The sequence below is a fragment of the Plecotus auritus genome (assembly GCF_963455305.1).
Source record: "Plecotus auritus genome assembly, chromosome: 11".
Classification (NCBI taxonomy): Eukaryota; Metazoa; Chordata; class Mammalia; order Chiroptera; family Vespertilionidae; genus Plecotus; species Plecotus auritus.
In genome coordinates this window covers 19,355,979-19,369,990 of record NC_137777.1, presented here as the reverse complement: position 1 = coordinate 19,369,990, position 14,012 = coordinate 19,355,979, and the positions used below count along the sequence as shown (strand labels likewise).

The 14,012-nt window shown below is 42.0% G+C and overlaps 1 protein-coding gene across 1 annotated transcript; it reads left to right on the top strand.

Moving 5' to 3' along the window:
* Positions 1-550: 550 nt before the first annotated feature.
* TMEM74 (transmembrane protein 74) lies at positions 551-7,499 on the top strand. Its single transcript, XM_080647223.1, has 2 exons — positions 551-676; positions 3,419-7,499. Exon 2 carries the CDS (start codon positions 3,796-3,798, stop codon positions 4,708-4,710), a length of 915 nt encoding a protein of 304 aa, XP_080503349.1. The 5' UTR covers positions 551-676; positions 3,419-3,795; the 3' UTR covers positions 4,711-7,499.
* The last annotated feature ends 6,513 nt before the right edge of the window (positions 7,500-14,012 follow it).

Here is a 14,012-nt window from a genome sequence, read left to right as displayed (position 1 = left end):
TTCGTTGTTACTTCGTACCATTATTGTTCATAATTCAACAGATACCAGACACTCTACACAGGGGATGCGTAGGTGAACAGGACAATCTCTTATCCACAATAGCCACATCTTCCCTGATTTTGTGGGCAAGGTAATGACTTTAGAAACAGGTTCCTGGATACAATTTATTAGCAACCACTTATTGTCTTTGAAACCTTGGATGAGGCATTTAATTCCTCTAAGCCTCTTTCCTCATCTGTAAAAGGATTAATGAAGTCCAATTAGAAGATGTTTTCTATTAAATAAGACAAAATATGCATATATTTTGGTAGGAACTAAATGTACACTCCTTCCCCCATGATCCTGTGGCTACTCCTGAGGCTGGGCGACCCCACCTTGAGCTCAGGAGGCAGGAGGGGGGAGGTATGGGGAAGGCAGAAGCCAGGAGGTGGGAGAGAGAACAGACCTAGGGAGACAGGCAGCCCCACCCCTGCCCCCGGACTACATCTCCCGGGATGCTCGGCTGGAGGGAGCGCCCCGCCCCGCCCCGCCCCTCTGGCACCGCGGGCGCAGCCCACCGCGAGGAGCTCCGCGCGGCGTGGGGTGGCTACAAGTGCCACGGAGGTGATCGCGGACTTTGCCGAGAAACCCGCGGAGACTAGCGCGGTTCTGCAGCCGCACTGGGTGGCCCAAGCAGGTGAGTGGCGGAGAGCAGAGAGGAGGAGGCACTGGAGCGAGGGAGAGACCCCTGGAGCCGGGCGGGGCAGGGGAGCGCGTCCCCACTTTCTGCCCAAGGTGCCTGCCCAGCAGCCTCAGGGTACTCGGCAGACGAACGCAGCCCGAGTCCGGGAAGGGTGCTTCCCGAGGGTGCGGAGTTCACCCGGAATGAATTGGTTGATGCCTGGGGGGACCGCTGCCCAGTGCTTGCGGCGCGCGGTCCCTGCACAGCGCTCCCAGGACGCATGCCGAGGTCGCCCTCCCCAGACCAGCCTCGCCCGTGTCAGTTAGTTCCAGCGCAGATATTCATGCTTTAATGGATGGCGACAGATGAGGAAGATTGCTGTCTCCTTGCTTTGAGGTGCAGTTTTATCAACTGCGCTCTTAAACCGGAGAAGAAGAAAGGGAAAGGAGGGCTGGAAAGAGCCTTTAGCAGGTCTCCTGGGATTATCTCTTCTCCATCGAGGATGGAAACCCCGGATCAAGGAGCTGCAAAGGAAATCCCCTGTAAGGCTAGTGGATCGCCCTGGGAACCAGAGGAGTCTCCTTTGAAGAAAAGATAGACGTAGGACCAGGGAATCAAGTGGAGATTTCCCTCCCTCTTTGTTATAAATTGGAAGCCCCCTAAGGGACTTGGCCGATTTTATCCCAAGTAGTCCAGTGCGATGAGTTCACTGTGCCAAAGGTTCATCGGGGCGCCTAATGTCTGCGCGACCTGCCAGATGATTTCTCCTTTCAGTAATCAAACTCCTTACCATCCCTTCCTTCACTGAGGGATCCTGCAGTAGGGATCTGTCCACTCGCTCAGGGAAAGCTCTGGTTCAGTTGTGATTTTCCTGCACTTGGTGTATTTTTGTTTTGTTTTAGCTGCAGAGAAACTCCAAAAATAGAAGGAAAGTGGGTTTTTAAAAAAGCTAATGTATAGCAGAAAACGTGTGGATCCCCTCTCCCATATTTTTAGTGAGTTGTCGGGTTGACGTTAGGTGAGCCTTACCTGTGCTTCCGTGTGGGTTACCAGCTCGTGGAGCTGTGGATTTTGAATCATAATAAACCCCCAAGCCATGGGTTAAATCAATTACTACCCTGGACTTGGGGGCTTTATTTTCTTTGAAACCTCTGTACTTTAGAAAGTGAATTTTTATTCCTCAGAAAGATGTCAGAGGCAGAGAAAGATGGGCAAATGGTTTTCTGCTTAACTTAATAATAGTTCTATCCCAGGAAGGTCCCTTGCTGGGCTGGGGGTGGAGTGATATGGATACAAAGTTCCAGAGGCACCCTTGGAAATTGCTTCTCACCTATTTGCCTCGACCGAACCCTGACTCTGTGGGTTTATAATTTGTCTTTTATTGTCAGTTTACTTCTAGATTGGGTTTGTAAAACTTCTGGTCAAGATCCTGTGCACTTGTGTTAGCAAAGCGTGCAGAGGAGTGGAACTCAGACCCATGCAGAGTTAGTGAGCAGGAGTAGTCAACCTATACCTGGAGCAGGCAGAGGTGTGTGCGTGTGTGTGTGTGTGTGTGTGTGTGTATGTGGTGTGTGTGGTATGTGTGTGAGTGTGGTGTGTGTGTGTGTGTGTGGGTGGTGTGTGTATGTGTGTGTGTGTATGTGTGTGTGTGTGGTGTGTGTGTGTGAGTGTGGTGTGTGTGTGTGTGAGTGTGGTGTGTGTGTGTGGTGTGTGTGTGTGGTGTGTGTGTGTGGTGTTGTGTGTGAGTGTGGTGTGTGTGTGAGTGTGGTGTGTGTGTGGTGTGTGTGGTGTGTATGTGGTGTGTGTGTGTGGTGTGTGTGTGTGGTGTGTGTAAGTGTGGTGTGTGTAAGTGTGGTGTGTGTGGTGTGTGTGTGTGGTGTGTGTGTGTGGTGTGTGTGTGAGTGTGGTGTGTGTGTGTGTGTGTGGGTGGTGTGTGTATGTGTGTGTGTATGTGTGTGTGTGGTGTGTGTGTGAGTGTGGTGTGTGTGTGTGTGTGAGTGTGGTGTGTGTAGTGTGTGTGTGTGTGAGTGTGGTGTGTGTGTGTGGTGTGTGTGTGTGGTGTGTGTGTGTGGTGTTGTGTGTGAGTGTGGTGTGTGTGTGAGTGTGGTGTGTGTGTGGTGTGTGTGGTGTGTATGTGGTGTGTGTGTGTGGTGTGTGTGTGTGGTGTGTGTAAGTGTGGTGTGTGTAAGTGTGGTGTGTGTGGTGTGTGTGTGTGGTGTGTGTGTGAGTGTGGTGTGTGTGTGTGTATGTGTGTGGTGTGAGTGTGTGTGTGTGTGTGTGTGTGTGTGTAGGAGTGAGTTGGCGTATAGTATTTGCAGGGATCACACCAGGAGGCATGTTGTCTACACACTTCCAGGTCCATAACCTGCTGCCCTCATGTAGCAGCAAGGGGATGAGTTAAGAAGGGAAGCACAGTGAACAAGCTTGGGGTCTTGTAAATACAGGGCTGTGTGACCAGGGTCATTGGATGCATGCAGTGCAAGGTTAGGAGAGTGGCTAATTAAGCCTGCCATCTTTCACCCACACAGTCAAAACGCTGAGCCCCAGCTCCAATACAGCCCAACTGAGTGACATATGCGTTCACCCATGGTGATGTGCTAAAGCTAATCTGTATTAGAATCTGCTCCGAATTAAAGAGAGGGTAAATGCTTATAATGTAACTGAAATGTTGAGAATTCTGTGCTTCCCAGGTTCTCCAGAAAATCAGCAGTTCTGCTAAAAAAGGTCCCTGCCTTTCTCATTTGTGTCTCTGTACAGGAAACCTGCCTTCTCATTGAGGGATCCTGTCACAGAAATGTGTGAATCCTTGGATAAATTTGGCCTGGTGGCGGCAATGCCTTCTTCAGAGACACTGCTACTTCCTCCCTGCCTCTTTTCTTCCCTGACCTGAGATGCCTGGTGTTAAGCCCTGTGATAAATCAGAGGGTTTGCCCTTTTCACGCTTTCTAGCTACTAGATATCCTCTTCTTTCCCTCACCCCTTTCAGGAGGACCTGGGGTTGAAGTGTCAACACTGTGGCTGCCAAGGAGATGGGGGCCTCCGAAGCGCTGGTGGTGCAGCCTTAGTTGGGTTCTTCTCTGTGCTGCTATTGGCAGAATTTCTGGAAGCTGCTGGGGGATGTCCGAGTAGTTCCAATGGAGCCTCACCATCTTGCTAGGAAGAGCGGCCAGGCAGCCTGGTGTGATGCTGGGGACTGGAGCTCAGGAGGGCCTCCAGCTGACCAGGCAGATGCAGCAGCCACCAAAGCTGCTCTCTGCTGCCAGAGACACTGCACATCCACGCCAAGGGCAGCCGAGGTAGAAGGCTCTAAACTTGGTCCTTCTCCAGCCTCCCCCTCCCCCTCTCTGCAGGACAGTGTGATCCAGCCAAACTCCTTCCCACCAGGCCCTCTCAGCTCAGGGAATCACCAAATAGCAGAACGGATAGTCTGCAATTGCTGCAGCCAGGAACTAGAAACTTCTTTTACCTACGTGGACGAGAATGTTAACTTGGAGCAGAGGAACCGGAGCTCTCCTTCAGCAAAAGGGAGTAATCACCAGGGAGACCTTGGCTGGGGAAATCCCAACGAGTGGTCCCACGAAGCTGCCATATCCTTGATATCCGATGATGAAGAGGACACAAGTTCGGAAGCCACGTCTTCAGGGAAGTCTGTAGACTATGGTTTCATCAGTGCCATCTTGTTCTTGGTCACTGGCATCTTGCTGGTGATCATCTCTTACATCGTCCCACGGGAAGTGACTGTGGATCCCAACAGCGTGGCAGCCCGGGAGATGGAGCGCCTGGAGAAGGAGAGTGCCAGGCTGGGGGCACATCTGGACCGCTGTGTGATTGCTGGGCTCTGCCTGCTTACTCTTGGTGGCGTCGTTCTGTCCTGTTTGCTAATGATGTCTATGTGGAAGGGGGAGCTGTACCGTCGCAACAGGTTTGCCTCTTCCAAAGAATCTGCAAAACTCTACGGTTCTTTCAGCTTCAGGATGAAAACCAGCAGTCATGACAATGCCTTGGAGCTGTCCTTGGTAGAGGAAGATGCCCTGGCTGTACAGAGCTAACTCTGGTTGTGAACTTGAGAGTCTGCCTTGGCATTTTTTATATGAAATCACACACACATACACACACACACAAAACCACAAACAAAAACAAACCCCATTTCTTAAAATTAACAGTGCAGTTTGTTTGCCTGGCAAGAAAAATCTATTTCCCAAACCAACAGCCTGTGAGTGTTTTTGTTCTCCACGTATTTTTTATTTAGAAGAAAAGCCATGTAAGTTGCATTAAGAAACCACACCCAGCTACACCTGTCCTTCTAAAGAGCCGAGACTAATTAATCTGTAATGGCCATCAACGTCTACTTCTCTAGCAAAATATTTCTAACGGCCCAGTGTACAAATGATTTCTTTGATAAGATATAGGATATTATTCTTTGGATACCAGGAGTTCCCATACACAGATCAATTATAGACATCAATTTTGTCAAAAAGAGCTTAAGCACGAATCACATAATAAGGTTTATATTTAACTAGAGGCCTGGTGCACAAATTCATGCATGGGTGGGGTCCCTCGGCCTGGCCAGCAATTGGGGCCAATTGGGCCATCTCGCCCAGTCCCAATTGGCGATAAAGGGGGCCGGCCGGGGAGGGACCTCGGGAGGTTGGGTGGCCTGCGCTGATCTGAGCTGATGGGGGCCAGCTGGCCGGGGAGGGACTGCTGGAGGGCTCCAGGGCGTATTGGGACCTCTTGCCCAGTCCCAATCAGCCAGACCCCAGCAGCAAGCTAACCTACCAGTCGGAGCATCTACCCCCTGGTGGTCAGTGGGCGTCATAGCGACTGGTTGAGACACAGCCTATTACGCTTTTATTACATAGGATTCTTAAAGTTTCTTATTCATTTTTGTGATATGTTTTTCTTCCTATAATTTGGCTACATACTAAAATATAGGGTTTTGAATTTGAATGTTTCAAAAAGTGAGGATTGTTGGTTATTTTTTTAAACTATAAATTGCATATATTTAAAATTACCCTTGTACTCAGAAGTGGTAATTAAGTCACTAGAATACACTCTCTAGTAAAAGGAAATTATATAAATGATTATGAGACCAATCTGAATTTAACCCATAATGGTAATGCCAGATATTAGCCAGTGTCGCATGCCCATTCTCTAGATGAAATAAAATTAGTGGCTGATATAATTTTTTTTTTTTTTGTCTGTGGTTTAGCTATGATACTGGTTACCCATGCTCTTGAAGTCTTTCCTGGCTCTCACATCAGAGAGGCAATTCGTAAGACATTTCAAAACTATTTCCAGACATGCAGACATCTAGGCAGGTTTGAGTCATGATTGGCTCAGGCACACTCCCAGGTGATGTTTTGTTGTTGTTTGGGGAAAACTTCCAATACAATTGTAGCTGGACTTGGGGACTGTGCCTACAAGCTTGTATCACTGGCTGTAGGCCATGCAATGAGACATTGCCCCAGGATGGCAGCAGTCCTTAAGCCCAAAGACAAAAAAATTAAAATGGAGAATCAATGGGAACTGAAATTAAAATGGAGAATCAATGGGAACTGTACCCCTCATCACTATGGTCTAGGCATCATTCTGAGTTCTTATATCCAAGCCCTCAGTGACTGAGCTCTGGCCTCAGGAAGCTCCTGTGAGAGGCATGATGGGCAATGTGGCAAAACACCCAGTATACACCCTAACACACCATCTTCCCGATGGTAGTGGTTCAGGAAGTGCAGCCTCAGAAAGATCTTGGATTTTGCAATCTTTCCTTGAGGTGTTTCCAACCTCACGCTGCAGGATGTGTGGCTCCCATTGCTGTGTTACCATTTCCAGTGGGTCATTCTGAAAGGACTGGAGCTGGGGATTGGGGTGGGAGGTCAGGCATGGGGAAGTAAGAAAGTGATTTCTTTGCAAATTGTAAAGACTCCTAATGTCTGCAGTTTTTGTTGTTGAGGACTGTGGAATACGTGGGTGACTTTGGCTGGCAGAGTGTGTGAGTCAGGATTTCTATGTGAATGAGCTCTTGGGTGTCAAATGGATTTGATAACTATGCAGTGTGTGACTAAGGGTTAAGGGGAAACAAAAGGGAAGATCAGAGGACAGTAAAAAATAGAGGATGGGTATGTGAAAAAACTATTAGGTGAAAAAAACAACAACAAGAAATATATGAACATCAGAGGAAGTTAGAGATCAATTACCCTATAGAACAGACTATTATTGATTCAGAAAGAATTGGGACAAGCTGTACATGATTTCTGTTTTCTACTGCTCAATCTTTGTGCTTTTTGAACAAACGTTTTGTTTTACTGTGAATCTCATGTCATTTTGTGGTTGGTGTTGAGGCTAGCTTACCAGTGGTATAAGTTGCATGTTCTAAAGGTTTATAAGTTGTCAGGTTTCCGCCTGCTTGAGGGCCCTCCTTGAACAATGTCGAGACAATCAGGGAATGATCTGCTGGGCTGAGTTAGGAGGTCTGAGTTGTTTGTTTTTGTTTTAAATACATTTTGAAAATACATGTTTATTCATAGAAGCTAAGTGGGATCAGCTGAGTTTTGTTTTTATTTATTGATGAGCAAGATTCATTTAGGCAAATCACAGACTCAATTGAATTAATTGTGTGGCCTGATTTTCAGCTTATTTTAAAACAAATTTAAGAATCGAGTGTTAGGAAGTTTTTTCAATTCTGTAAAACTGATAATAAAGGAGAAAAACACTAAAGCTCTTTAGCTTTTCATTTGGAAGCATTTCATAAATCTTGCAGTGCTACCAAATGATATATAGTTCTGACGTGACCTAAAAGAGATATGTGGTGTATGTGTGTGGAGAGAGAGAGAGAGAGAGAGAGAGAGAGAGAGAGCGAGATTAGGACAAGAAAATATTCAGAAGGGGAAAAATTTAACAAGTCAGAATATATATTTTTTAATTTTAAAATTGAAATGTAATAAGTAAATGCTTATTTCAACATTATTTAAATATGTTCATTTATAGGGCACATTTTTAAGGTTCTAAATCACAGGAGGACAGACCATTATACCAAAAGGACCCAAGGAAGATTACTTGAATTTAAAGTGATGGTGGCACAGGCAACTAAAACCCCTGAAGTTTAGACATGTTTTCATTCTGAAGAAGAGGGCTTTGGGGGGCTCTAAATATTTACTTAAAGTGCTTTGTCAAGATCAGGTGATAACTGATATAAACACTGAGTAGACCATAGCTATGGTGTTGATCCTGAGTCCTTATTATCTTACACCTCTCTCTTCAACATGGTGCTGGTTGATATCTATGAGAGTTTTTATTGCCAGCCTGGAAAACAAAACTTTTTTCAAAGGTCTGCAGTTTAGGCCTTTAATTTATGTGTCAGGTTTCAGAAAGCTGAATTCAGAGTCACCTTCCTAATCTTAAGGGAAGGCAGCTGATTGTTCAATAATGCAGCCCAAAGGCGTGAGTACCAGAAAGAAAGCTGTCTTTCTCCATTTCTCCATGCTACTAAGGGACAGTTTAGTTCTCTTCATGACTTTCCTAAACTGTTCCTTTTTAGGGGACCTCACACTGTCTGTGGCAGAGCTGAAGTGCTTTCTTTGCAATGTTGTATGTCCTTTTCCAGCCATTTGGAGCGCCTGAAGCAGACCGTGTACTACACCATGCACTGGTCCCTCATAAAAAGAATGTCTTTTCTCTAGGCTCCCCATGTCTCAGCTGACTTATAAGTTAGAGGGTACAGGACTGCTTGGAACCATGAAGGTCTTGGTGACTGTGTCTGCTCTTACCCACGACTACTATGGCCCTTGATCCTGTATTAACAAGATACTGCCTTGATACCAATCAGTATCACATGCTCTGCTCTCTGCTTAAAATATCTGAGTCCATTCCTCTCAGACTTACTTGTTTTAGGGACTGAGGTGGCCCAGTGTCAGAACAAGTCCTTCAAGGTGCAAATTTAGACAAAGAGACTGCCCTTCCAAATTCATGTGTGCCTTACCTTTGCCTCCAGGCATAAGAGTAAATGAGTGAGTGAGCATCATACTCATTGAACATCAGGAATTAAGGGTCTGAACCCAAGTGACTGTACATTTTGTTATTTCTCTGGGACAGGCAAAAATTTTAGGCAAGAGGACTTGAATTTTTCAACCACCGTCTTTCACATGTGACAGGCATATGCAAAACCTTACCTAGATGAATCACCTAAAGCTAAATTAAAAATGTTCCTATATGTATTAGGAGAAGGTTTTTCAGTCTGAAGGTTAGATTCCTTTGTAGCAATTACTGCTATGACAAAAATGTGGTCTGACAAAGGAGATTCACAGCCTTCAGCAATGGTTCACCTATTCAGCAAGGTTTAATACTACCAACTAGATTCCGCTGTGACAAAGGAATAAGATCATTACAGATCTCTGTAATGGGGTTTTACTTTTCCAAGAACTGGACATAAAGAGTGACTATAATGAGAAGAATTAGAATGGCTTTTCCCAGTATGAAAGGGTTTATAAGAATTAACACATTGTCTGTCCTTCAGCTGATTTTTAGCTATATCATTTTATGGCTCATAGAACTCTATAATATTCTCTCCTTTCAACTTTTATGGGCATAAGCTTTGGGAAATAATTTGCCTGACTCCTGCACTGACACTGTAAAAAGTAAGAGGTTATTTTAAATACATAAAATTGATTTTCTAAAAATTCGTGGCTAACACTTGAGCGTGTTCTTGTGGTTTATGTTTGTTAGTATGCAAGTTTAGATACACTCAAGTCTATGTATGTCAGGAGAATATTTTATAGAACTGTAATATCCAAAGATGTTGTTAGAATAATTTTCTTATAGGATACTTGGCATGCCTTAATGTTGGCTTTTAGGACAAGTCTTTCATGGGTCATGAATGAAGAATTTGGAATCAACCTCAGAATGAGATGCCATAATTATATAGATCTGTTTTGGTGTTCAGCAACCCACAAACAATTGCCTAATTTTTTTTAACCTCTCAATTTCGGACTCATAGAGTGTGGCATATTTAGAAATTATTTTAACAGGAATTATTATTTTATTTCAGGGAAATATGGGAAGCAGACAGTATTTTCCTTTGATCCAAGTTTTAATAACCCCTGTGTCTCCAGAACAGCCAGTCTTATTTCCTCACTGCCACCTTCACACTTCCTAGCCAGGCTCCGAACACATGTCAGACAAGAAAGCAAAGACAGGTTGCCTCACTGAGAGTTGTTACTTTGTGGTTTTCATTGTGCTTTTAATTGTACTTTTCTTGCCCCTCCCAAAAGAAAATATTAATGTTGATTATGTGTTATTTAATATTGTAAACAGGCAGTTATTAAGGTTATGGGCATTTGATGCCTTATAGGCTAATACCAAGTGTGTCATATCATTTTAAAATAAACTTATAAAAATGTTGTATTGTGTTTGTTAACTTTTATTTAAATCTGAATCTTTTTAAATTATATTGAAATTATGTTTCTAGAAAAAAATAAAAGCAGTATTTACCCCTGATTCAAGTATAAGATTCTTCCTGCTACCTATCATTGAACAATGTAAACTATGCCTTATTTATTTATTTACTTTTACTTTATATGAAATAGTCAAAACTATTTGTGTTTCTCTAAATTACTCAGTATTGAACTCAGGCTGAGAATTGCATGATGTTGAAAAAATACATAAATAGATATTTAAAAAAAACACTTAACTAAAAATCTAGAAAGCTTTCCGGTGAGAAACAAATATTGATTTAGCTATGCCCCTGCTCTTAAACTTCTCTTAATCTAATTTTGATCTCCATTTTTCCTTTGAAGGATACATCATCTATATCATTAAGTAGAATTGCATCCTTATGTATAAGTGCTGTCAAGGTTGAGAATTCTAAAGGGACAATTTGAAGTGAGGCCCCAAATATTGCTCCATTTATTTAAAACAAATATTGGCCCAGCCAGCATGGCTTAGTGGTTAAGCATCAACCTATGAACCAGGAGGTCATGGTTTGATTCCCAGTCAGGAACCATGCCTGGATTCCAGGCTCGATCCTCAGTGTGTATCTCTTCTCTCCCTCGCCCTTCCTCTCTGAAATCAATAAAAATATATTTTAAAAAAATAAAACAAAAATTGGATCAATATTCTTATATTCTATAAAGAAATAAAATATAGTTTTAAAATATATATTTATATGTCTTTTCTAGACTTTTTTTTTAACTACCTCTGATCATTCAGAATGAACTACATTTCCAGTCTTCTGCTGCATGACCCTTAAAGGTCAGCAGGGAAGCTCTCAGTGACCTATTCTGATGCAGGTACCTTTTCAAGTGTTACTGGTTGTCAAGCTAGAGGGAAAAATAGAGTCTGAAAGGTCTGGAACAGGTACTGCACCATACAACTTGTTACTCAAGTCTAGTTACACAGTCCCACTCAAGCCAGGAAACTCAGTTCCACCACAGGTCCTGAAATGGGAGGGTTAGGACTGTGGCAGATGACACTAATGACTGCCATAATTTCAAAGATCTTTATGTTGTTAAAGCACACTATGGATCTATGAACATAAAAATTCTTATATTCTTTCATGACCACTGTATTATTTTAATATTTTTATACAGAGGGCAAAAATTATTTCAAAAACTCTCCAGAAAAAGCACAATTTAGTAGTACTTTATTTGAAATACTTAAATAGGGTGGCTCAGTGGTTGAGCTTCGACCTATGACCCAGGAGTTCAGGGCACAGGAGTGGTGTATAGGAGGCAGCCGATCAATGATTCTCTCTCATCATTGATGTTTCTCTCTCCTTCTCCCTTTCTCTCTGAAATCAATTAAAAATATTAAAATACTTAAGTAGGGAAATTATCATGATTTTCCTTAAGATGACTATATGATTTTATTGTACTATTTTATAAGAATTAGGAGATTAAAAGAAACCAATACCAGTGCTCTTAGCTCAGAGATAGAGGAAGTACTTCCTTAAGTCCTTATTATGTATTATTCAATTTATACCTTATGTCACTCTCACATTCCTGCAAAACAAGTATTATTATCTGCATTTCATAAATGAAACTCTAAAGCTCAGGAATATTAGATGACTAGCCAGAATTAAACAACTAGTATTATTATCTGCATTTCATAAATGAAAAAAAACAAGTATTATTATCTGCATTTCATAAATGAAACTCTAAAGCTCAGGAATATTAGATGACTAGCCAGAATTAATAACAGTGGAGAAAGGCTTGACACCTAGGACTGCTTCACTAAAAACTCATGCATTCCAGGTTAGAAGGAATATTACTCATCTTACAAAATAAATCAAGTTATGCTACCTATTTTATTTCATATTTATCATTTTATTAAATAAAGTAATGGTCAAGAGATTTAAGAAATAAACTCTATAAAGAAATCATACCAATATTTGTCTGTTGTTTAATATAGCCATTTCTCAAAATATAAAACCAAATTAAACCTATCAAAACTCACAACCATCCTACTCACTGCTCCCACTGAGATTCAGATAAACTTATGCTGACAATTTGCCTTGGTGCGGAAAAGAAAATGTAGTTATTCTTCCTATGTGCTCAATAATTCTCATAGGATTTATGCAGTCTCCAGTAAGGAACTCAAAGATGGCAAGTCCTAGTGAGTGGTTCCAATGTGTCAGGCATTCTTTCTCATGTATGGTGTCTTACTTAATCTTCACAACCCCTGGTGTAATAAGGGCTTCAGAACCCAGAACCAGGAAACAAATGACTTGAAGTTTGAATGTCTGCTCCTCTACTCTTGTCAACACATCTGAGCCATAGTTTCGCCCTCTGGAAAACAGGGATAATACTAGTACTGTTTGCTTTTCAGGACTCTGATGAAACAAGAAAAATAAAACAAAGAATGAGAGAGAGTCCTGTCTGAAGTCCATCATTAGATCCATTATCTTCAGTGGGTTACTCTGTAACAGCAGAACCTGGGTTTAGAGAAGTACTTTGGGAGCTATGTTCATGTTAAGTACTACTGACTGACAAATAACTGAATTGGCCATTATCAGGATCATAAATAATCTCCTTTACCCCCTACTTCCTCCTTCTCCTCCTCTTCCTTTGTCCTCCTACTATACCCCTCTTTCCTCCTCCTCCTCCTCCTCCTCCTCCTCCTCCTCCTCCTCCTTCTTCTCCTCCTCCTCCTCTTCATCATCTATGTGGAAACTATTCATTTGGAGGTCTCTTGATCCCACCATCATAGATATGTCTAAGAAAGAAAATTATATTTCCCTCCATGAAACAGAAAATCAATCTGGAAATTGTCTTTTGCCTAATTGTGAGATATGATGTGCTAATATCTTGTACTGTATATCAAGGAAAAGGACGAAATTGGTTTGATGAATAGCTAACCAGTCTCTACCAAAATGTATGACATGCTTGTAGTCAATTTCCTGTTCGATATTTGCTTTTTATAATTAGTTTCTTCATTTATGCTTATCAAAGTTTTCTTCTTATTAACAGAGTATATGGGTTGTTTTTTCACCAGTGAGTTAGGTTAAGTATCACATGATAAAATCTCAATGTATATCATATTCAGTGATATATATATATATATATATATATATATATATATATATATATATTGCTGTGTGCTTTTGGCTCAGAGTCTCTCATAAGGTTGCAGTCAAGATTCTGGCTAGGGCTACAGCATTTTAAGATTTGACTGGGACTGGAAGATTCCATTCCTAGATGGTTCATTCACATGGCTGGCAAGTTTGTGCTGTCTGTTGGCAGGAAGCCTTGATTCCTTACCACGTGGACCTTTCAACAAGGTCTTGAGCTTCTTCAAAACATGGCTTTGGGTTCCCATAAAGAGAGTAAGCCTAGATAGTAAGGAGAATGCTGCAAAGATTTTTATAGCCAAGTTTCAGAAACGAAACACTGTGACTTCTACTGTATTTTAAATAGTTGCTAAGTCCAGCCCACTCTCAAGGAGAGGGAACTAGCTCCATATTATGAAAGGAGGAATGCCAAAATAGGAATGTGTATATTTTAAAACCTCATCACTCAATGTTTTGATTTTTCTATATCCCTTCATCTTCTTTAGTGCTACTAATATGGCATTTCTGTACTTATTTGGTATTTTAATTAACTCCTTTACTTAATTAACCTTACCACTTTTAGAAATGTTAATTACATCTATTATGTAGGATGTATTAGTGAGAGTATTGAGTTTTATCTTTAAAAAATCTTCCCTAACCTGGGGAAGAAAATAGATATACAAGTCTAGAAAGCACAGAGAGTCCCAAACAAGATGAACCCCAAAAGGCACACATCATAATTAAATGCAAAAGGGTAATAACAAAAAAGAGAAACTTAAAAATCAGCAAGAGATAAGCAGGTAGTTACTT